This window comes from Neofelis nebulosa, chromosome 13 (assembly GCF_028018385.1).
Source record: "Neofelis nebulosa isolate mNeoNeb1 chromosome 13, mNeoNeb1.pri, whole genome shotgun sequence".
NCBI classification, from domain to species: Eukaryota; Metazoa; Chordata; class Mammalia; order Carnivora; family Felidae; genus Neofelis; species Neofelis nebulosa.
The window spans coordinates 13,387,607-13,413,060 of NC_080794.1; the positions used below are offsets into that span (position 1 = coordinate 13,387,607).

Below are 25,454 nucleotides of genomic sequence, written 5' to 3' on the forward strand. Positions count from 1 at the left end.
TTTCTTTCTTTCTTTCTTTCTTTCTTTCCTTCTTTCTTTCTCTTTCCTTCTTTCTTTTCTCTTTCTTTCTTTCTTTCTTCTCTTCTCTTTCTTTCTTTCTTTCTTTCTCTCCTTCTTTCTTTCTTCTCTTTCTTTCTTTCTTTCCTTCCTTCTTTCTTTCTTTCCTGTTGAAGTATAGCTGATATAATGTCACATCAGTTTCAGGTGAACGACATAGTGATTGGACAACTCTATGCTATGCCCACCACGAGTGCAGCTGCCATCTGTCATCACACGGCACTGTTACACTACCATTGACTACATTCTCTGTGCTGTGCCTTTCATTCCCGTGCCTTGTTCCTTCCATGACTGGAAGCCTGTATCGCCTTCTCCCCTTCACCCATTTCTTCCACCCCCCACTCACTTCCCTCTGGCAACCATCATGCTGTTCTCTGTGTTTATAGGTCTGGTTTTGCTTTTGGTTAGTTTGTTCATTTGTTTTTTAGATTCCACTTGGAAGTGAAATCATATGGGATTTGTCTTTTCTCTGACTTATTTCACTTAACATAATACCCTCTAGGGCCATCCATGTTGATGCAAATGGTAAGGTCTCATTCTCTTTTATGACTGAATAATATTCCATTGTGAATATTTGCCACATCTTCTTTATCCATCTGTCTATAGATGGACTGTTGGGTCACTTCCATATCTTGACTGTTGTAAATAATGCCGCAATAAACATGGGGGTGCGTATATCTTTTTGAATTTGTGTTTTCATTTTCTTTGGGTAAATATCCAGTAGTGAAATTACTGCATCATATGGTATTTCTATTTTTAATTTTTCTGATGAACTTCCTCACTGTTTCCCACAGTGGCTGCACCAGTTTGCATTCCCACCAAAAGTGCACAAAGGTTCCATTTTCTCCACACCCTCGCCAACACCTGTTGTTTCTTTTTTGATTCCAGCCATTCTGACAGGTGTGGGATGCTATCTCATTGTGGTTTTGATTTGTATTTCCCTGATGATGAGTGATGTTGACTGAGTATCTTTTCATATCTCTATTTGTCATCTGCACATTTTCTTTGGAAAAAATGTCTGTTTAGGTTCTCTGCCCATTTTTTAATTGGGTTTTATTTTAGTGTTGAGTTGTATGCCTTTTTAATATATTTTGTATATTAATACTTATCAGATAGATCATTTGTGAATTTTTTCTTCCGTTCAGTAGGTTGCCTTTTTTGTTTTGGTGATGGTTTCCTTTACTGTGCAAAAGCTTTTTATTTTGGTGTAGTCCCAATAGTTTAATTTTGCTTTCGTTTCCCTTGCCTGAGGAGACCTATCTAGAAAGCTGTGTCCGTGGCCAATGTCGAAGAGATTACCGTCTATATTTTCTTCTAGGAGCTATATGATTTCTGGTCTCATGTTTAGGTCTTTCATCCACTTTGAGTTGACTTTTGTGTATGGTGTAAGAAAGTGACCCAGTTTCATTCTTTTGCATGTTGCTGTCCAGTTCTCCCAGCACCATTTGTTGAAGAGACAGTCTTTTCCCCATTGGCTATTCTTGCCCCCTTTGTTATAGGTTAATTGACCATGTAAGCACGGGTTTATTTCTGGGCTCTCTATCCTGTTCCACTGATCTGTGATAATGAGCTAATTTGTGTCAAGTGCCACCATGCTATCTGGCACATAGCAAAGACTCAGTAATTATCATAAAAGCTATCACCAAGAGGATTATTTCAAACTATGGGAAACATGGGGAAAGTTTCATACTAGGTACCTTCATTCAAGATGCTTCTATTCTAGGGGAGTGGACATAGATAGTGATCATGATAATGGAAAGAGCAATAGTGATAGAACAAAAAGAATCCTGGGTGGTTAGAACAGACACTGCAAGCCAGGGTCCCCAAAGATAGGGAAGGAGCATGCGGTTCACGTTTCGTTTTGCGTTTCTTCCATTTTCTCTCTCACTGGCTTTCTTGTCTTGGCCCTGGCCGTCTGTCAAGTGTGCAAACAGCCCTCAGGCAGTGTGGTCTGAGCGAACTTATGGAAACCAGTGGGCTTTGGGGTGAACCTTCTTCCCGGCTGTTACTTTGTGTGGCAGCTACCATTGCTTTCTGCAGTGGCCTGCCCGGCCGTTCTGGTAGAGATAGATTGGTGGGGTGAGAGAAGGGAGAGCCGGGATGCTGACTCCAGATCATCCTTGGCTGTACCCTTTAAAACAAAGTCTCCTTTCTGTGAGGCAAATGATACCGTGTGTTTCTTTGGCAGCTTCGTAACCTGAACCAGAATTGCTTAAGACGGTGCCAGGAAGTGAAAAAATCACGTCTCAACTGCGAGCTCTGAAGAGAGACAGGCAATGCAGAGTGAATAATTAATACCTTGTATGGGCACACATGTTCCCAAGTGTACATCTAGACGATGTAAGGGCAAGGCTGGTGAACATAGGGCATCCGTGTTCTTCCCGCCCCATCAAAACTACAGACGGTCTCGGGATCTCGAAACACAACACTGAAATTTGCCATCGTTCATTTGATTGCAGTGAGCACATGGAATGTTAATCTTTTCTGCTGTTATTGTTCTGTGGAGACAAGGATCCTACCCTTCTGCATTATACCAACACCCAATGTTTATAACTGAGTATGAAACCAAATGGGATGGGTTTCGGCTTATTGGTTGAATTGATGCTGTTGTCAGTATTTATTAGCAAGTTGGTATTTTCCCTGAGGACTGTAAATGTAGAGTATTAGCTACGTTCTGAATTATGATTTTTTATTTCTTACTTAATGTTGCCTATGGGGACTGTATCAGTTAGCTTTTGCTATGTAACAAACCACTCCAAAATTGATGACTTGGAACCAACAGTCCTTTTATTTGTTCACGATTCTATGCGTCAACAGTTTAGGCTCAGCTCAGTTGGGATGAGTGTCTTCCTGGTTATTCTGGCTGGACTCACTCACGTTTGTCATCAACCAGGGGCTGCTGATCTCACACGTCTGGCAGTGGGCTGACTGTCGGTAGGGATAGTGGAGGCCACTGGGTCATGTCCCATGTATCATCCAGTGGGTTAGGCTGGGCTCATTTTTGTGGTAGTGGTCACGGTGTTCCCAAGGGCAACAAGAAGGCAAGTCTCAGTGTATGGGTACTTTTCAAGTCTCAGCTTGTGTTGCATTTGGCCAAAGTGGACCAAGCAAATAGAATGGTTAAGCTCACAGTCATTGGGAAAGGGAGTTTTCCAAAGCCATAGATATGGGAAGGCAGTTATTGTGGAGAGTTTTGCAAATAAGGTACCACAGAGACACAATTTCAAAACGATAGCATATGGTAATAAAACGATATGCTTATATTCACGTAACTTTTCAGAAAGGTTTACCATAATGTAATGGTTCTACTTAGAAATTAGGTGGAAACATTTAATATTATTTAAATTAAATACTATGCTGAACTATGGTTCTTAATGCTATCACTAATAAATCATTTCAGGGGTGCCTGACTCTTGATTTCAGCTCAGGTCATGATCTCATGGTTTTTGAGAATGAGCCCCACATCAGGCTCTGCACTGTCAGTGCAGAACTTGCTTGGAATCCTCTCTCCTTCTCTCTCTGCCCCTACCCCATTCGTGCTCTCTCTCTCTCTCTCAAAATAAACAAATAAACTTAAACATGTTTTCATAATCACCAAATGATAAAGGTATTACTAGTACCCCTATTTTACATGTGAGGAAATTGAAACTTGGAGAGATTGTAGAACTTGCCCAATGTCACCACATTGGGAATAACATTTGGGAATAACATTGTTATTTGGGAATACCATTTGGTGAGCCATAAGGATATATTAGTTTAAAGTATATCCAAGAGACTGAGTCTGGAGCCTTCTACAGTATCCCACGTGTATATGAACCTTGTGTTAATATTAAATATTAATAGCCTCTCATGTTCAATCATTACTTTCTTATTTGGAACGTTAGACCACGTATAGCTATAAAACTAAGAACGCGCTAACATATTAAATTTCCAATTGAGGGCATCTCTCTAATTGATTCTCTATTTTGCTTTGACTGGAACTAATTTCAAATGCAATCTAAACTCCAGTTTGCAGAGAAGTCTTATAATTGTTCTTACTACTAAATAATCAAAACTTTTCTAGCACTATCCATTGAGTTACGTCATTAACTCTGAGGCTGAATTGCCCAAACACAAAATTATTGGATAGCCTGCACCTCGTATCTCTTCACTGATGACAAAAAGGTGTCTCTACCCAATCTCTGTGTATGTCATTTATCATTTGTTTTGATTTAGAGTAAAAGGCTTCATCTGAGGGAGGAAGGTTAAGTTCTACGTATTGAATGTATATCACCTCCATGTCACTCACACATATCACACGATGAGAAAAGAATAGTACTGGAAATCCTGTGGAAAAAAAAAGAATCTTCAAAAAGACAGCTCAAGGAAATGAGAAGCAGGTTTATGTCTCACTTGATAACATTCTTCTCTCTTTTCCTGAATGGTGTCTGAGAAAATATTAACTGTCCCGTCCAGTCATTGAATGATAACTTTTAGATTTAAGCGCAGTGCAGATGACTCATTAATTCTGTGGTTTCTCTGCTCTCTTAGAATTCACTGGACATCAAAGAAAGAATAAGGCCCGGTATGAGGACTGGTGGTCTCCAGTTGAGTTCCTGAAGACTCTGTGAGACAAGAGTGCAGAGAAGGGAAGGAGCATTGCGCTGGCTTCTTCTTTCGGGGTTTTATACCTTCTTTGGGTTTTATACCTAACTCTGTTTCACGATGAAGCCCCTTAAATTAGTGTGGCAATATGACACGAACTACTGGTCTACTCTCGCCATGGGCTTACTGAAATTGGATGCAGATTAACATAAAAAACATGGATAAAGCTTTGAAATGTTTCACGCGAGAATTCACTTTGATGATTAACTTTAGCAGCCACTTATACAGTGGATTGCGGCTGGTGCCACTGTCAGATCTGGAGGCATTTTTGGTTGTTACAAGCCGGGGTGAGGGGTGCTACTGGCATCTAGCGCGTAGAGGCTGGAGATGTCGCAAACCATCCTACAAAGCACAGGGCAGTCCCCGCAGCAAAGAATTACCTAGCCCCAAATGTCAGTGGTGCTGATGTTGATAAAGGGCTGATTTATGGAATATGTGTGTTGCACTCGTTCTAATGTCTTTAACAATTTATGTGCATATATAGCCATTGGTGTAGATGGCTGTCTCTCGGGGATATTTTAGAAGGGGCGCGTGTGTGTGCGCGTGCCATGCAGGGGATTAAATTAGGTTATTTCTGAAATCCATTACACTGTAAGATACTATGCTTCCCATCCATTTATTTTATCCTCTCGAGGGCAGCCTTACACAAGAAGCCCAGGGAGATAGTGCAGACCCGCAGCTCTGAAGCTAAAGACTGAAGGGCATATCTTAGGATGGATGGTTGCATCAGTGACAGGGTTGCCTGCTCATTCCTGCTCATGCCGTGGGTGAGTAGTCTGAGGCAAGGGGAAGCCCAAGGGAAGGAGGGCTTTCCAGCCCTTTCTGGATAGTGTCTATCAGTCAGGCTCGGTCATTTTCTTCATATTTGCATATTTCAAAATGGAAGTGCCATAATTTGGAAAGATTAGCTATGATCTGTTACCTTAATTGAGGCGACTGTTTTATGGGTGCGTGTACTTGTCCCTATTCATCAGAAGGTACAATTTGAGCAGTCCTTAATCACCTTGTGAATGCACCGCACACATGGGCACACTCTCATCCTAAAGAGTTCCAACAACGTATACCTGGTAAAACACGACAGTTCTCCTTCCCTCCTCCCTCCCGTGGTCCCGTGGTCCCCCTCCCCCCTCCCCCAAGGTAACAACTGGTAACAACTGATCTAAGGGGGCCTGGGTGGCTCAGTCCGTTGAACATTCCTCTCAGGTCATGGTCTCCTCGTTCGTGCCCTCAGGAGCATGTCTCAGGTTGAGCCCTGTATCGGGCTCTGTGCTGACAGCTCAGAGCCTAGAGCCTGCTTCTGATTCTGTGTCTCCATCTCTGCCCCTCCCCTGCTCATGCGCTCATTCTCTCTCTCTCTCTCTCTCTCTCTCTCTCTCAAAAATAAACAAACATTAAAAGAATACATATGCATGTGTTTTAACATAACATTAAAATGGTCACATAAATGAAATCACATTTTTTGCTTGTTTTCTTTTTTTTTCACTTCTACCACATTTTGGAGCTCTTCCTACGGATCTGCTTCTTTCTTTCTTGATAGCTACGTAGCATTTCATAATGTGACTGTATCACCAATTACTTAATTCTTTAGGTTACATTTTTTCTCTTTCACAAACAGCAAAAATAAAAAATGTTAATTTTTGTTTTAAGTTTATTTACTTTGAGACAGAGAAAGAGTGAGCATGAGTGTGGGAGGGGCAGAGAGAGAGGGACAGAGAGAATCCCAAGCAGGCTCTGCACTGTGAGACTCGGGGCTGGAACCCACGAACCTCAAGATTATGACCTGAGCCGAAAGCAAGAGTCGGATGCTCAACTGACTGAGCCACCCAGGCGCTCTTCTCACTACCCGTTCCTCCCACCAGCAATCTTTGTATATAAACATGAATCATGTTATAAGCTTAATTTTTACAGGTAGGACTGCTGAGTAAAAGCAAATGTATTCTTACGATTTTGGTGGCTACCATTAAATTGCTCGCTACAAAAGATGAACAACTTACGCACCTACTTGTATTTAGGAGAGCCCACTTAGGACAACATTGACATGAAGGAGTATTACCAATCTCTTAAGTTTTGCCAATTTGATAGGCAAAAGTGAATTTTATTAGCAAAGATGAATGTTTTTGTCATTTTGTGTTGGAATTTTGGTATTTCTATTGACCTTTAGGGAGTCCTTGCATATAATGGATCCCAGCTCTGTTTTATATGTTTACAAAACATTCTCTGTGATGAAACAGAGGATGACTATATCACCCAGCAAGTTCCCTGCTGGTTCTGTGCCCCAAAGAATTGAAAGCAGAGACTCAAATACCTATTTGTGCACCAATAAGCACAGTGGTCTTACAATAGCCAAAAGAGAGAAGCCACCTGAGTATCCATCAACAGATGCATGCATAAACAAAATGTGATTATATACACACAATGGAATATGATTCAGCCTTAAGGAAGAAAGTTGTGATACATGCTACGGCATGGAAGCTTGAGGACACTACGCAAAGTGAAATAAGCCAGTCACAGGACAAATACTGTAGAATTGCTCTTAAACGACGTACCCAGAGAAGTCAAAGGCATACATACAGAAAGGAGGCTGGGGGAGGGGAGAAGTCAGCTACTGTATAATGGGGACAGAGTTTCAGTTATGGAAAAGTAGTAGAGAGGGATGGTGGGATTTTCGCACAACAACGTGAGTGGACTTAATGTCACCAAGCTATACATTGAGAAATGGTTACACAGTAAACTTTATGTTATGTATATTTCAGCATACTGAAAAGTGGGAAAAACATCATATACATATGTTATATCTGAATAAACATATACAATATATTTAAAATCTGTATTACATAAATTTTCTTCTGATTTGTGAACATTAGTTTTCCAATAATTTGAAATGCTACTTTTATAATAAATTACATTTCCACATAGATGAGGATTGGCTTCTAAACTGTGTGTTTTCCTTGGCCCATTTTTAAAAAGGAAATGATCACATTGGTTTAATTATTATAGCCTTACAGTACACTTGAGGGTTGACAGTCCAGGACCATAGTTTTTGTTGTGTTTTGGTCATTTTAAATCTTGAAATATTTGTTTCATATGAATTTTAAGATCAACTCATCAACTTTTACCCTGAAAATTGTTGGAATTGCATTGAATGTACAGATAAGTCTATCTGGCGAGATATAGCATAGTATTCAGGGAATTTTGATTAATCACACTACTCTTTTTTTTATTTTTGAGAGAGAGAGCGCACACACACACACACACACACACGTGCACAAATGGGGGAGGGGCAGAAAGAGAGAGGGAGACAGGATCCAAAGTAGGCTCTGTGTTGACAGCCAAGAGCCTGACGTGGGGCTCGAACCCAGGAACTATGAGATCATAACCTGAGCCAAAGTAGGACACTCAATGCACCGAGCCGCCCAGGCGCCCCAAACACACTACTCTTCATTTTCTGAGTATAGCATCATCAATTTTTACTGTTAAAGATGACGCGTCGATAACATGTTTTCTCCTTGCTCATGCTGATCCCCCCCCACTTTTTCCTACTTTCCTACACACACAGCCCCCTGAGTAGTAGCAACTGAAAAATGCCTTCTCGCATGCTATAAGCTAATAAGCATTTCCTACTACCCTGTATATTAGCTTATTAATTTTGTCTTTATTGGGAACATGATTTAATTTTTCTGAAAGATGAATGGACTCAGTTCTCCCACAAATAGAACGATAGCTTGAATGTATGGTGTGAGCTGTTAAACAAACACACGTGTTCAGAACCACAAGGGTCGCTCTGTCCGGGAATGGTATTTCTGTAATCTGATGATCTTAACCCAATTTTCCTGGTGAATGGATTTGCACACTCACAAGGAAAAATCAGTCTTTGCAGAATTGAACGAACATAAAATCCCACGGGGACACTATTCTATCACTTTATGGGTGCTACAGATGTAGTTGGTTGTTTTCAAATATCACTTTGGAACTTTCCATATGTCACTTACCGTACAATTTCCCTGGTTATGGCATTTTATTAAATCCTCAGTGCCTCCTAGGATAAAATTCACAGTCCTTGGAGGGGCCTCCACATGGCCCTCGTCTCTCCACGTAGACTTTCCGGTAAGCGTGTGGCCTTCTGTCTCCCACACCGGAAATTCAACTACCTCGTTCATTTGTTTACCAAGTTACTCCTTCGGTTTCAACAAAGTGGGCACGTATCAATCGGTGATGTGGTGGTTCTTGCTCTCCGGTGGGCACTACGTCTCTGTCTCTCTCTCACACTCACATTCACACACACTCAGCATCCAGTGTTTCCCCCGCCCCTTCCTTTGCACCGGGATAACCTCATTTTTCACTACAGCTTTGCGATAGTCATTTACGTATGTGTGTCCATCCCTCGGCTGCTCCCACACGCTCGTCCGTTTCTGGAGGGTGGACACCGTGTCCTACTTGTCTCTGTGTGTCCCCAGTCGTCCAGCGGCATGCCTGGGACCTGCAGAAAAGTGAGCAAAAATACTTGTTGAATGAAGCCAAGTACATCCGTTCAGGTAAATGCAGGCATTGCTTTTTTGGTTCCTTTGTTTCCCTTTCAAAGGAACAATGCAGGAGTCATGGTTCGTCTCTTAATAAAATGATTCCTGACGTCAATGGCCTTTCTCCCGTGCCTTTCCTAGAATGCTAACTTGACATTTGTGCCAAAGGTAAATCGGTTTGGCTGCGGAGGAGAGGGAGTGGACACTCCTGATTGATGACAACACACTGGAGGCTGATCCCCAACAACTTGTGGCATTTCCCGTCTGTTCTTAAAATCACTCCATGCCTGCTCTTAACGTGGAACTATCCAAATGTCCTGAGTGGAGGCAGTTTTTAAGGAAGAGCTTGCGTTTACTGACCCACTCCAGCTAGAGAAGATGATTTAGAAGAAAAGGGCCGTGACTGAAATACACACACACACACACACACACATGCACACACACTCCAGCACCACCTCATGTTACACTGAGGCATTCCTGGCAGGGTTTCTTGCTGATGATTTTAGCCACAGTCTGAGTAATGTCTGCCCGCCTGCACTCTGTAAAGTGATCTCCCTTTAGCGGATGAAGTCTTGAATGAAGGGCTGTGGGTATCGTGTCTTCTTAGTTCAATATCCTCTGTCTTCCTGCCACCTCTCCGCTCCCTGCGGACGATGGGTGCTGAAAAGCCACCCTGCGGGGAGGGGCAGACATCTGCTCAGCCAAAGCATCTTTCAATGCAAAGTTGTTTCGTTGTAACTAAAGCCATTGCTTCAGATTAATCTGGGAGACTTTTGAGCTGTTTCTTGCACTCTCCCGCTTTCGCTAGGCCTTCAAAATTGGAGCCCTCTGCAGCACGGATGGGGAAGATCTAATGAACACGGCCCTGGGGAGTGTCAGCTGTAAATATGAGAGTTTGAATATGTCCCGGAATACAGTAGGTTCCATGCAACTATTTCCCCCCCCAGGTATAAAAACAAATCATATTTTTATAATAAATGACCACATAGGTTGAGAAAATAATTTCCAAATAAATGTGTCCTCATGGGACCAGAACTAGTAAATGAATTCTCTTCAGCTAACTATGCAGTTTTGATTGGAGACCAAAAAAAAAACCCAAAAACCAAAAAACAAAAAACACACAAAATGTGTTATTTATAAAGGCTCAGAGGCTGTCAAAATACAGTGCTCCTTATCCCTAGTGATGGCTTCTTAGCTTTTTTGTACATGAGGATCATTAATTCAAAACAACCTGGGATGAGCCCAGATGTGTGTCTCCATCAACAAAGAGCAGATGCTAATGTTATCACATCCTTTAAAGCTGTATGTAGGTAAGAATGCCTGCCTTGTTCTCTGAAAGCATCAGACCATTGTGAAGTTTTCACTAAGAATATTTAATAAAGATGCCCAATATCTTTAAGGTTAAGAAGAAGTATAAATAATGTCTGCACGAAGGCAGGGCACACTCCCTGAAGTTACTGGAGGAACTCCTGTCACCCAGGATTTTGTCACACAACGGGACAATGTCTCCTAGTGTTCTCAAAGCCGGGAAATTATAGCACTAAGCTAGGCAATAAGCTAACATACAGAGCAGATATTAAAACTTCTGTGTCAAATGTGTGTAAAAATAGGTATTTATGTATAGCTATGCTTACTTACATGAGAATACAATAGTGAGGCATACACGAGAGAATGGCAATCACGAATGGGTGTCACCCTACAGGGGGTCAGGGTGGCTGGGGCACCCCAACATCCTTTTGTGTTTTCTGAATTCTATATCGTGTATATCTATTTTCTGACTTTCAGAACACTTTATTTAAAAAATGCTTGAAGTAGGGGCCCCTGGGTGCCTCCGTCGGTTAAGTGTCTGACTCCTGGTTTCGGCTCAGGTCATGATCTCACGGTGTAGCGAGTTCGAGCCCCAAATCGGGCTCCTTGCAGACAGTGCAGAGGTTGCTTGGGATTCTCTGTCTCTCTTATTTAAATGTATTCCCAGAGCCAAAACAAATGGTCAAGAACACAAAATACTATGACATAGTTATTAGCGTTTCACAGAGGAGACAGCTAAGGCTCAGAGTCTGTCCTACTCACAACGCTATTCACACTGTCATCCGTGTGTTTCACGCGGTTTATAAGTTCCAACAACTTTCTCTGTCCCTGAGTATCTATCTGAAATGTACTAAAGCGGTTTCACTAAAAATGACTCTTGTAAAGTCAGGCTTTTGAGAGTGGTAAAGTATTTCTGGCCTTTTTAGTGGATGTTTTTAATGAGAGCCGAACTCATTAGTTTTATCTTGTCTCAGGAAGCACCACAATCTCAGAGACTTAAAGCAACACTCACCTCTTATCTTACTGTTCTGGAGGTGAGAAGTCTGGGCGCGGCTTGGCTGGATTCCCTGCTCAAGGTCTCCTAAGGCTGAGGCCAACATGCCAACTAGCCTACACTCTCCTCTGGGCCTCAGGGTCATCTTCCAAGCTGTCATGGCTGGGATAGGACTGTTTTCTGCCACGGTAAGACTGAGGTCCCCATTTCCTTGCTGGTTGTGTGTCCGTGGTCACGCTCACTCTCAGCACCTAGATTTCCACCTGCCTTCCTTATAGTCCTTTTTAAAAAAAAATATTATTTATTTTTGAGAGACAGAGCGTGAGTGGGGGAGGGGCAGAGAGAGAGGGAGACCCAGAATCCGAAGCAGGATCCAGGCTCTGAGCTGACAGCAGAGAGCATGACATGGGGCTTGAACCATGAACCGTGAGATCACGACCTGAACTGGAGTCAGATGCCTAACCGACTGAGCCACCCAGGCGCCCCCCGCCCCCGCCACCGATGGTCCTTCTGTCTTCAAAGGCAGCAATGCAGACTCCCTCTTGCATCAAAACCTTCTCAGGCTTGGAAACCCTGTCTCCGGGAGCAGCCCAATCCCTTTTAAAGGCTCACCTGATTGATTTTATCTTAACATCACCAGATGATCTTATCTTAAAATCAACTGACGCAGGATGACCACCACACCACCATTATGGAACCTGTCTGCTCTGCCCCCTGCTGGGGGACTTCCCTTTCAAGAATCCAGGTGGGGGTGGGGGGGAGCATTACCCTTTCATTTCTACTTATTTATATAGGGTCATATTTAAGTGATAAGCATCTGGCTTTCATCTGGCTTCGAGTCTTATAAGTCCAGGTGCAAGAGACCTTAATATCCATACATAGTTGGAAAACTGAGGCTCAGGGAGATATAATTATCTGCCTGAAGTCCCATAGCCTTCCCTATGTCCATATTCCAGGAGTAATATTCTGTATTTCAAGGTTCTGAATATATCTCAGAATTTGACTTCTGCAATACTTAAGTAGCATCATCTCTTAGTTTTATTTTTCAGAATTGCTAGGAAAAGTTATGTTTTTCAAACCTTGTAGACGAGATATCACAGAAATATCCCCAATGGCCATGGTCTCCCCGTTGTATGCAACATGAGAAAGAGCTCCATGTATAGCCACAGGACCACGTGGTCAAAAGCATTTATGTGTTTTTTCCTGGAGGGCAAACATATTGTATTAAGTAGATACCATAAACGGAAGCTAATTTTGAGGTTTAACTGAGGCAGCGTTTCATTTGCCGTTTTTCCATTCTATATGGTCGATGCAAATGTGGAGGTGTTTCAGGACTTCACGCCTTTATGTTGCCTAAAGTGTGACCACACTCGTGGTCACCAGTACGTGGTTTAGGCACTAACGTCGAAGCCACGTCTAGTATGATTTAGGATTAACAGAAAATGCTCCAAGCTTCTGTTAATCACAAAGCACACTGTAATCTTTAAAGGACCATCTAGACTCTACTTTAACTCTTTCTTGTCAAAAATTTTAAACTCTGCTGAAGTTGATGGATGCATGTCGTTTGTAAGAACGGACTGATAATTTCAAAATGTGAGTCACCGGGAAGGCAGAATTCTACAGAATCCTCGAAGGTAGAAAGGTGCTACCATTGTGCAAATGGGTGAAGCACATCCCCATGAGGTTTCGGGACTTGCCCAAGAGCACACAGCTTGGGAAGTGATAAGAGTTGAGACATAAATACACATCTTTAGGCTCCATTCGCTAATTGCATCCCTGGATGGGAAATGCATTGTAAGCAGTTTTCTTCAACTACTGTCGTTTTGTAACCAAGAGGAGTGTTTGGATATAAGGTGTTGGAATTCAGTCCCCACCCCCACCCTACCCATGCCAACCATTCCAGAGGCTGGGACCTCTGGCCCTGTTTTCATTTTCCCCAACCTTTCTCCTGCTGCCATTCAGGAGACCTCACTCCCACCATCTGCACGTGCCTGTTCTCTTTGCTCTAGATCCTCGGACCCTAATAATCTGCACTAAAGCTCAGTGTTGTTGCAGGGGTGTGGCTCTGGGAGCGGTTCATCTGCTCAGCAGTGAACGCAGCAACTGCTTGAAGTTAGAGCAATGAAATATTTTGGGGAGGGGAGTATTTTACCCCTGACATTCTGGACAGCTTGTGGCATACAGTGACGATAAAAAGCAGACTGACTTTTAGTTTTTACAAAATTTTTATCGACTCCCATTGCTTCCTCGGACGTCGACCTGGAGCAAAGGACAGGAATGTCCCATGAGCTATCTATAAGGCTTCTAGTTCTTTGCAAGATGTTCCTTGTTGCTAGGGGGTAGAGGGGCAACACACCCCCATAACATTTTGAAAGTACGTATATTTTAAACACATTGTTTTGAACTTGTGTATGAACTGGAGAGTAGATCCCCAAGTATCTCAGGGAAAACAGTTGTGGTTAATAGATCGCTGAGAAGCCAGTGCCTTAGAGATCTATCCGGGTTCATAATGGGTTTTAAATTTAGTGTGTTCCCATTATCAAAGAACTTTTGTTTTGCTTGTCTCTGGGCTCATAGAGAAGTGGACATTTTAAAACATTTCAGGTTGGGGTTTATCCCACTCAGGGATTAAGACAGGCTACGTCAAATCTGGACGTTGTGACCATGCTTATATTACCTAATCTGGCTGAGCATCAGTTTCTCCATCCACAAAATGGGAATGAATACTAGTGCCCACCTTATAGTCATTATGAGCCTTAAAATCGGTTGCATGAAGGGCATTGAAAAAGCTGCATAATATGTAAATCATTATTCAGTGGCCAAAAGATTGTAAATGTTTAATTCTTTTTTAGTTTTAAAATTGTTTTAATGTTAATTTTTGAGACAGAGAGAGACAGAGCGTTAGTGGGGAAGGGGCAGAGAGAGAGAGAGAATCTGAAGCAGGTTCCAGGCTCTGAGCTGTCAGCACAGAGCCCAACGCAGGGCTCCAACCCACGAACCATGAGATCATGACCTGAGCCAAAGTCAGACACTCAAGTGGCTGAGCCACCCAGGCGCCCCATGTACATTTTTAATTCTTAAAATTCTTAAAATTTTAATTCTTAAAAATGTTTTTACTCTGATACAAAATTCAGCGTATTTTCTTTCTTTCTCTCAAGTAAGGAACATAAGAACTCTCTACGGGTATTTAAGGACATAACCTCACTTCGCTGTGGTTGATTTTTATTTAGCAAATTTCTCTAAGGGCACTAGATGGCGACCTTCTCCTTTAAGAAAAACAGGAAACGGAACAAAATAAAACTAAGATTCATTAATACTTTTGCTTTGATAGTTGAAACTTACTGCTACAGAGTCAAAAGCAAATGACACAGGGTAAAGCCACGTCTTTGAACGCCACGTTGTCCGAATCATAGAATTTCTAGATTTTTCTGGTGTCGAGCTAGGAGCAGCCTGTTAGGGAAAGCACTCTGTGTGGGCATTGAGAATCTCGGATCCAAACTTATTAACTTAGGTCGTGACCTTGGACCTTACCTTTAGGCATCTATTTTTTTTTTTTCTCTTAGAATGTTACGTGATTGGGTTAGATGGGTTAATTGTTTTCAGCTATGAAATGCTATGATTTTTTTTTTTTTTCATAATTCAGGGTTTACTCTCCTGCCAGGCTATCTTTTCTCAAGTATTCTTTGTGCTCTAAATTAAATATTTATTAAGCCAATGGACAAGATTTAATGTTAACATTGCTTAAGTTAAAACTGATGTATTAAAAAATAAGATTAATTTTGGAACTTAGGGATGAATTTAGGGTTTTGAGGAGTGTGTCTGTGTGTATGTTCAATCTTGGTCTAAATATTGCTTTTTAAAAAAATTTTTTTAACGTTTTTATTTTATTTTTGAGACAGAGAGAGACAGCGCATGAACGGGGGAGGATCAGAGAGAGAGGGAGACACAGAATCTGAAGCAGGCTCCAGGCCCTGAGCTGTCAGGACAGAGCCCGCTGCGGGGCTCGAACCCACGGACTGCGAGATCGTGACCTGAGCCGAAGTCGGACGTTTAACCGACTGAGCCACCCAGGCACCCCATGCTTTTTTTTTTTTTAAATAAGCAGGAGAAACATTTGAATATCTGCATTTAAGATAATATAAAAGTTGAGGGGCACCTGGGTGGCTCAGTCGGTCAAGCGTCCGACCTCGGCTCAGGTCATGGTGTCGCGGTCCGTGGGTTCCAGCCCCGCATCAGGCTCTACGCTGACAGCTCGGGCCCTGGAGCCTGCTTTAGATTCTGTGTCTCCCTTTCTCTCTGCCCCTCCCCCGCTGGCACTCTGTCTCTCAAAAATAAATAATAATGTTAAAAAATGTACAAAAGATCATGTAAAACTTGAAAAAACCTGTCCAGGAATCATTTTAAAACTGTATCTGTTTCATAAGGTTGAGCCTCTGCTGCAGTTTTGAATGTGATAAAGTTTACTAATGTGTTATTTTTAAAATATCACTTGTGAGTGTTCCTAAAAGGAATCGGGAAGTTTAAGTTGGTCATAGATAGAAGCGACGACACCAACAGGACTTAGAACTCCTTCTCAAAGATGAGAAGCAGATTGGCATCTGGTGTGATTAAGAATTCAGCTGTGGTTTGAAAGGTGTTTGATTTAAAATAATCAGATGAGCAAAACTAACAGTCAATAGTAAATCCCTAGAATAAAATATATTTCAGGATTTGTTTACAAACCAAAGTGTATGACTTAGGAGTTTCAGACAAGGTAGAAAGATTTTCGTTTTTAATAAGTAGCCACTGATTATACACTGATCTTTCTTTCTTAAGCTGAGATTGCAGAGTCCTCTGGTATCTTGGTCTGCGTCTATTTTTTTTTTCTTTAAAAACACATTTACTAATCTGTTGATCATTACCTGATCCACTCCTCCCACCGTGGCAGATAAACCCTTAAACAGTGATTTACGTTATGAAAAATGCTCTCTGGGACACACACATACATAATAAAAAGAAATTTTAGGCATTAGCAGATACTCAGGCTCAAACAGGAAGAAGAATCCCTTTAGCTTAAGGTGAGGGGATGGAAACGCAGGTGAGGGAGAAATACAGGTTCCAGATGCAATTTCGGTTTCAATTTCCCTCAACCCGGCCCTGGTCCCGCGTGCCAGCCCTGCGGCAGGGGCGGATGCCACTTCACAGCCACGGAAGACGATGCTGCGATTCCATTCGGATGCTGGATGTACACATTTTAATTGCAGCGCGTGAAATAAAATCCAGGCTCCGAGAAGTGCACAGTAGAAGGGCCTGCCCCTCATCCCGCCAAGCGTTTGGCTCATTACTTCGTGCATATTCATTCAACTTGCCTTCCAACAGCTGACGATTTCCAGCACAATTTTCGGCTGAAAAAAAGTTGGAACTGCGAACGCCTTGCCATTAGTAGTGGGGGGTCAAAGCCCCAGGGCTTCCCAGTAAGAGAAACACGCGCGCCCGCACCCCTTCCCCCTCCCCCGCCCCCCTACCTGATCCAGAGCAGAAGAGAAGCGGACGGTGAAAAGCAAGGTGAATTAATGCGGCTGCCGGGTGAAGGCGGCGCGGTGTTCATGAACCCTCTCACCCTCTCGCACACACACACACACACCCCACAAAGTCTTTAGGCTCCGGTTACAAGCGCTGCGTCATCTGCCAGATCACATGGTGATTGTTGCTATTTCGAGGACCGAGTGGCATCGAGCTCCCCCCACCCCGCCCCTTCCCTTTGGTACCATATAGCGTGTGGGAGCGCTCGCTGGGCGATGGGGTGACGGCCGGCTGTCTGGTCCACCCGGCTCTCGGCGGGCGGCGCGCGCGGGGTTCTCACGGAGCGCCCGGGGGCGGGGGTCCCGGGGGAGGCCGGGCAGCTCTAATTGGTTTCTCAATGAAAGATAATCACCTATTCCCCCGAGAGCCTGGGGATTAGCGCTCGGCCTCGCCTCCGCTCCGCGCTCAGACGTCCCGTCCCTGCCCTGGGCGCTCGCTCCCCGGCCGCTCGGCGCTAGGGGCTCGCAGCCCGCCCGGCTCCGGGGTCCGCGCCCGCCGCGCTCGCTCCCCGCACCCGCCCGCCCGCCGCACCGGCCCGCGCAAACTTGGGCGGAGGGGCTCGGCGGGAAGATGAGCGAGCTGCAGGAGGACTTCGCCCAGATCCTCATGCTCAAGGAGGAGCGCATCAGGGAGCTGGAGAAGCGGCTGTCGGAGAAGGAGGAGGAGATCCAGGAGCTGAGGCGGAAGCTGCACAAGTGCCAGTCGGTGCTGCCCGCGCCCTCGCCGCACATCGGGCCGCGCACCACCCGGGCGCAGGGCATCTCGGCCGAGCCGCAGACCTACCGCTCCTTCCACGACCTGCGGCAGGCGTTCCGCAAGTTCACCAAGTCCGAGAGGTAGGCGCCGGCCGGGCGCTGCGGGCCGGAGGCAGGCCCGCTCGGGCGGGGGGCGCGCGCGCGCGCGCGGAGTGGGGTGTCCCCGCGGCCCCCGGGCCCCGGCCGCGTTTATTTTTGTGCCTGGCCGTCACGTGCCGGGCCGGGCTCCGCGGGGAGACGCGCCCCGGCCGCGTGGGGGCGGGGGCAGCGCGGAAAGTTTGCTCGAGCCGCGGAGTCGGGCCGCGCCCGGCTGCGGGGACGGAGCCCCGCGCGTCCCGGGGTCGCTGGGGCTCCCCGAGGCGACCCCAGTCCCGGGCCGCAGGGCGTGCTCGGGGTGGGGGGTGGGGGGAGGAGCGGGGAGCGCCGGCGTCCCGGGGAGGGGCGGCAGGCCGGGGTCGGGTGCGGTGCAGCGACTGAATGTGCCCCGCGCCGGGGCCCCGCGGGGCCGGTGCAGGGGCGTGGGGAGGCGGGACCGGGGCGCGTCTCCGCTGCCGGGATCCGGCCTCCCGGGTGGGGACGGGTGGGGGGGGGAGGTTTATGCACAGGGTCACTCTCCAGGCATCTGTGATGTCGGCGCCAAACTGCGAGGAAACCCCACTTTGTGGACGTCCGCGCGCCCCGGGCTTGCAGGCGCCTCGGTGACCTTGCACCTGAGGCGGGTTTGGGGCTGCGGGCCAGCCCCGTCCCAGGGCGAACCACGCTGCCTGCCTGTTGCCTTCCTTGGGAACGTTTGCGCCTTCAAGTGGGGGTGAGGCGGGAGGGGAGCCGTCTCTCCGGGCGCCTCCTGGCTCCTTCCCTTCCTCTCCGGACACTTGAAGAGCCGGATCCTGCCGGTTGCGAGTTGTGTGCGGCTCGGGGCTAGCGCGCGGAGGAGGCCGGGCGACTTTGGCCGCAAGTAGGAAGCTTGTGCACTCCCCGCCGCCTGCAGCGGAGGGGCTGATCGATTAGCTCCAGCATTAGAGCGCCCGTGGACATTAGGGCAGGAAGTGCACACTCCAGGGCCCATTACTGGCTTTTAGTCTCTGGAAGTGCGCGGCCCAAAGTGCACTTCGCAGGATATTGAATATTCCATTAGGCGTGCCTTCATGCCCGCCCCCCTCTTCCCTCCTCTTAGATCACTCGGTGTCTGAGTTTGGGGCTCCCAGGGGACCCCTCAAGTCGTCCCTCCCCCCTCGCTCTCTGAGGTGGAGGCCAGCACTTGTAAAGAGCACTTTCTCTTGTCCGGTCTCCATCCTGGCTCTCTGGGCCCCCCTCCCCCGCCACTGCACCCCTCCTTTGTCTCCCTCTCCGGTGCATTGATGAGCGTGCCTGTGCGGTGGGGGAGGGGAGCACAGTTGGCTGGGCAGGGTCGAGGAGCTGTTAGAAGAGGGCCAGGCGCTGGGAGGGGGCAGGGGAGAAACACAGGAGCCGGGCGGAGAGGATTCGCCTTGGGGGTTTGGGCCCGTTCCGAACCGACGTCTAGGGGGACCGCTTTCAGCGTCCCAAGGGACACTCCGCTCACAAAGTGACACCGTCCACATGGCACCGTTTGGCCCAGCCTGCCCTGAACGTCCCCGCCCGATGGAACGGTGGCATTCTTCCCTCGGCCAGGCCGAGACCCAAACAAGGCCCTCCTCTCTGGCCTTGCCCTCGGTGGGGAGGCGGCTGCCCCGGGCTGACGCTCCGGCGGCGCGGCCGGGCTGCGCATTCCGCGGCCGCTGCCCTGCCCCTCGCTCAGCAGCTGGAATCAATCTGCCCACCTCCTTGAGGAGCCACTTCGTCAGCGGTCACCCGGCAGCTGCTCGCCTCCCGGGGCCGACGGGCCGGCCGGGGCTTTATCGCATTTTTTGGCGCATTTTTGGCATTTCAGATCCCCGCTCTGGGCTGCGCCCCTCCTGGGTAACCAGCGCCCCTTCGCAGCACAGGGGCCCCGCGGAGACTCTCCCCACCCAGAGTCCTCCCTCACTCGGGGGCTGGCTCTCAGAGGCGCTTTTATCCTCCAGGATGAAATCTCTCCAGCAGCGAGAGGACGTTTTGTGTGCGCTGGGAGGAAATGGCTGATCTTTCCTAGGCACCCCCCCCACCCCCCTCCCCGCCTTGGTGTTAGGGGTAGGAGCCTCCGGCCTGTGCGGGGAGGGGAGCCTGCTCAGGAGAGGTCAGGGCATGTTTGTATCTACACCAAGGAGCTGGAATGCTCTGCAACTTCCTCTCTGCTTTTCGCTGGGATCCAGGGTGAACTTTTTCCCACTGAGCACTTGGGTTTTTTATACTTTCCAAGGGGGAGCCTGGGGTGTATTTTCAGCAAGCCGGCTCACTAGAGTTGAAAGGATTTGGTCAGGTACATTCTACTGGGACGGTAGCCATGGGAATCAGGTACCACCCCTAGCCCTGAAAGAGACAATCACAACTTCATTGTTGGTGAGGCACCTTAATTTGGTTCAAGAAGGAGAATGATTGAAAAAGGAGTTGTCTGATACAACATGTAACAGCAGACAAGACGCTTTGGAAATAAAGTCCATTATGGGGCACCTGAGTGGCTCTGGTGGTTGAGCCTCTGACTCTTGGTTTCAGCTCAGGTGGTGACCCCAGGGTCGTGGGATCCAGCCCCACGTGGGGGCTCTGTGCTGAGTGTGGAGCCTGCTTGGGATTCTCTCTCTCTCTCTGTCTGTCTTCCCCTCCCTCTGTCCCACTCTCTCTCTCTCTCTCTCTCTCTAAAATAAAAATTTTTTAAAGTGTATTTCCTGCTTATCAGATACTCAGATTGGGGGGCTCGATATTCCGTCACCTTACATAGCCCGTGTTGAAAGTGGCAGTATCCTGACCGCATACCCGGGCTCAGAGACTGCTTTATTGTAAGGCTGGTGTTCCTTTGCAGTTGCTGCTGGATTTGCGGGATAACTATTCAGGAGTTCATTTCAAACTTTACTAAGACACACAGCGTTTAGATGCACAAGAAAGAACATGTATTTTGAAATGGTAGGAGTCTGTTTGGTGGGCAGGAGGAAAAAAAAAAACAAAACAGAGCTTTTGCCTAAAAGCGCCTTTTTAGAAAATGATGGCAATCTAAAATATTTACATAATAGGTGGTGAAAATATCTTACGCATTTATTGCAGGGGAAGGAAATGGCGGAATTCACCGACTGTTGTAATCAAGTCAGTCCAATTAGCCAGATCTGCTTCTATGTGTCCACGGAGGGCAGAAGGCACAATTTCCATTAAGAATGATCTCAGTATCCAAGGAATGCTTAGATGAAAATTATACTAGGGAAAGGGAAGATCTAAGTGCTCAGCATAAGTATCAAGTGTACAATTTGATGATCGTGTTCAAAAAGAAAACATCCGACTTATTGCAGCCCTCGTTTTCAGACCCCATAGAAATGCCCAGTAGGGATCAAGTGGATTATCTTTGAAAACAGGACGGTATTTTGGATGGTGATAATGATATCTTGAACTTATATGTCACTTTCTGCCAGTTGAGTCCCAGTACGTCATGTTGTTTTCTGTGAGCTCTCTGCTCTGTGCCTGGATATACTCCACATCAAGAATTACCTAATATCCTTAATTCTTTCCCTTCATGTTTTACGCACACCTGAATTCCTTGCTTTGGCTGCCCATTTAGCTCAGAGGACTGCAAACCGTTGTTGTTGTTGTTTTTAAATTGGCTCAGGCAAAGCCTGGAATCAATATTAATCTGTAACAGGGACAGTGGGTTCTTTCCAAAGCCATTTGAGCTATTCCTTTTACAAATCCCTTGATTCTTGACAATGCAGATTCATCATTTGGAACTTGAACCTCCTTCCACTGGGACACGGATGCTTCGGGATGGATGCCCCAGAAAACTCCTTGCTTCTTGCATGTCTAATTCCATTCAGGTCTGGTTTGACCTTCAGACGAGAAATCAAGGGATTTGGCCTAATTTTGATATAAGCAACTTCAATGAAATGACTCGGTACCAGCCAAACTCTGGGCCCAGCTGACTAATTATTCACAGAGAAAAGACAACAGCGCTTTTGAAAATAGCAGAGATAATCATGATCGGGAGAGCAAAGACTTTGCACGTGAGGAATCTCAGTCGTGAAGTCGCTCACCTGAGATCTCACAGCTAGGAAACACGAGAGACAAGTTTCAAGCCCGAATCTTGAGGTTTGTAGGGCCTAGGTTCTAAGCTGTCATATACTGTCACCTCAGAATTGGGTAATTTCCATCTTGGTGACTGGTGAGGCCTTTCAGGCAGAAACAAACCTACCCTAATTTCGAATAGGATTTCTGTGAACAGTCTTAGAGCCAGCAGTCCACTGACCTCTGACCTCCAAACTCTTGTATCTAGCACATAGGCTTGGACGCGCTCGCCAGGCTGGGGTTTTCTCAGGCGTGCCTCTCTTGGGATGGTCAGTTTACCAGTCTCTCTTTTTGCTTCCTTCCTACCCTTCTCCTGTCATAGGTGGGGATGATGAATAGTATGGTTGGGACAGCGATCTGGGTTGCGTCCTGTGAACACCATTCATTAGACTCTTTGCCTTTTGCCTTGCAGACCAGACTGCTCATGCTAATCCCTTTGTCCCTACCAGTTCTTCCAACAAAAGGAATTTATTACTAAGTGACAATATATCAATGTGTTACCCAGTTATCTTTGCCGGGTTAACATAGTAATAGTTTAACAGCTTCTGGGAGAGGACGTTGGTTTCCTTGGCTCAGATGAGTAACATTTATGACAGGAATTTAAGGGGAGGCAGGCTGAGGAGGGCAGGGGAGGATTTTTGTGCTGGGAGGCTTCTCAACATCCTGGTCTTTGGGAGAGGACAGGTTCTGAGCGTAGGCTTTCATCACTCCTTTCGGACAGAGCTGCACGGGTATTGCATGGGGAAGTACCCTGCCTTTAGTGACAAGAAAACGGAGCACATTATCACCAAAGTGCCTTTTACAGGATCTCAGAAACGGGACCAGAAAAGTAATTCAGGTTTCTTAATTTCGCATCGGTGCTTGACTTGGTGAATTGATGTCTTCAACTTATCGTCTGTCCGGACTTCTTGTTTCAGACCTATTCGCTCTGCTTTGAGATTGGCTCAGCTTCTGGAATCACGTACCGTTTCCAGATGTATTTGTGACATGCCAGGAATTCCCGTGACGTTGGAACCATTGATCTATGTATAGGCTGAAAGTTCACATTTAATCACGTAGTCATTAGAAATTTGGCTGATCCCCTTGAGGTTATTTCTAACAGACCTGAAAACACGACAGATGTCGTATCTTGATCCTCTTTCCAAAGCACCCTCTCACCCTACTGTGGAAGAGATGCCCACAGTGCATTAAAACCCTTGCTGTTGGGGCGCCTGGATGGCTCAAGTGTCGGTTAAGCGTCTGACTCTTGGTTTTTGCTCAGGTCATGATCTCATGGTGTAATGAGTTCGAGACCCGCATTGGGCTCCATGCTGACAGTGCAGAGCCTGCTTGGGGTACTCTGTCTCCCTCTCTCTCTGCCCCTCCCCTGCTCCTGTGCTTTCTCTCTCAAAATAAATAAATCAATAAATAAAAAACCCTTTCTTTTGATCAGATTTTCAGCTGATTTTGTAGTTGCTCAGAATATGAATAATTATTTTCATTTGCTGTTGCGAATGTGCCTCGTGGAGTTCAGGATGCTGTCTTATCCAGGATTCTTGTAGCTCTTGGAGGTTACTGAAGTTTGGGAATTGTCAAAAAGGAGAGCTGACCTTGAGTCCGCCTTTGTTGGTGTGCCTCGCTGTTGGGTCCCCGAAGAGAAGGGACCATGTGTGTGTGGTTACGTGTAGGTGTGTGCGTGTCCGTGTGTGTGTGCACCTGCACAGATAGCTACTTAATTCATTTTATGATTGTTACACTTGCTGTGGTCGTTATTCTGAGACTTCTCTGCGTTGGCCCAAATCAGTTTCTTGTGGAAAAGAAGATGTACGTGTCTTCATACAATAGACTTCATACAATAGGCTACAGCGTCTTGCGGTTGGTCAAACGCTCGTGCTTGGTGTGGGGCACACGTGCCAGCTTTGCTTCCCAGAACCGGGTACTGGGCCCAATCTCTGTTCCTTTCTCCTTTTCACTCACTGATGGGTTTTCACTTCCTTTTCTTTGTCCTTGGGTCTGCTCGTGCTCTCTCTCGCGCGCGCGCCCCCGTGTTTCTCTGTTCCGGCCCAGCATCTGTGACTGCGGCCAGATCTGTTTCGTTTGCAAAAGTCTTAACACAGCACACGCAGAACGGAGTTCTTGTTCATAATGCTGCTCTAACCTTTTAAAGTCTGTCATCTCTTCAGATGTTTCAGGTATCACGCAATTTGAATTTCCTAAAGTTTAAAAGATATCCACTGTCCGTATCGAAATCTATAACACTTTAACGTATTTGCTCAATAAAATCTGCACATTTCCAGGAAATGTGTATCTTTGAAATAGATTTGTTTTGTTATAGAAATACAGATGGTACAAGTAATCTCCTTAGTTCACTTATTGCCCTTAAGCAACAAATTCCTTTTTAAAAACTCTCAGCCTCACTCCTCATGAAACACTATTTAGTTCGTTGTACGAGACGTTGCTTTTATTCTAAATATTTCTGTACTGTTTCTTATATCTGAATAGAGTAGAAAGCCAGGCTTCCTTGGAAAATGGTGTAGTTTTAAATTCAATCGATATAAAGTTGATATTGACTAGAAAGGTTTGAAGTACTGTCTCTAATTTGCCTCTCTCGTGAACTAAGTGCATGTTTATAGCTTTTTCTTTTCTTTCTTTTTTTTTTAGTGCGTGTTTGTTTGACATATTTGTGCAACTTAGCCGTGAACAGTTAATACGTCGATACTAGGAGGTGATGGGAGGTGACTCTGTTGTGCGTAGGGACACGTGGGTACCACTTTGGTGGGTGAGCTGATGTCCTGAACATGCTGGGTTCATCTGAGTGTTTGTTTATGAAGGCTAATTCGATAAGACGTCTATAGGAATTACCTTGTTGGGTTAAATTTTTGACTTGGGAACAAGAATAGCCCACCACAGTTCTCGAGTTATTCTCTCAGATTTGTTGCTAATTCAAATTGTGCTTCCTTTCTGGTCCTAATAAATTAGGGAGTGCTTCCTAATGTGTTTTAATCCTCAAATGTGTCTTTATTTGAGCACTCTGACCTGAAAGGCTGTGAGAACACTGCTGGCAAACCTTATGGGGAGTCTAAAAATAACCTCTGTGTTTGCCTCTTACAAATATTTGTATGTCTATTTCTTCAACTATATGCTACTCTGATTCCGTGAGTTGCGGATCTAAAGCCTTTGGGTAAACGTTAATATTTTTCTCGATGTCTCTCGTTGCCCATGTGGTACGGATAATGCTAATTTTGTGTGTCACATGGCCACCAAGGAACTTGGCTCCATATGCCCCAAATTCTTAAAATAGAAAATTCTTTTATATCTTAGGTTGTAAACCCCTGGGTAGACACCAGGTCTGTTTACAGTAAAAATTCCAACCTAATAAAACCCTCAGCTTACCATAATTTTCTTTTCCCAGATGCTAATTTTTGGGCAAAGTGTAAGAACAGCACATATGTAGAATGTGTTAAAAACAAGCAAGCAAAA

At 45.7% G+C, this 25,454-nt stretch overlaps 1 protein-coding gene and 1 long non-coding RNA gene across 2 annotated transcripts in view; one reads left to right on the top strand and one right to left on the bottom strand.

The window, feature by feature from the left end:
* Positions 1–7,286: 7,286 nt before the first annotated feature.
* Positions 7,287–17,233, bottom strand: LOC131493695 (uncharacterized). The gene is made up of 3 exons (XR_009252801.1): positions 17,025–17,233; positions 11,539–11,800; positions 7,287–9,178 (listed from the first exon to the last, which is right to left on the bottom strand). It is a non-coding gene; the product is annotated as an uncharacterized LOC131493695 (long non-coding RNA).
* A 290-nt stretch (positions 17,234–17,523) lies between these two features.
* Positions 17,524–25,454, top strand: part of PRKG1 (protein kinase cGMP-dependent 1) — a 1,269,228-nt gene continuing 1,261,297 nt past the window's right edge. The window contains exon 1 of the mRNA XM_058698343.1: positions 17,524–17,918. Coding sequence (XP_058554326.1) covers positions 17,653–17,918 — 266 coding nt within the window. The 5' untranslated portion in view covers positions 17,524–17,652. The remainder of the gene's footprint in view (positions 17,919–25,454) is intronic.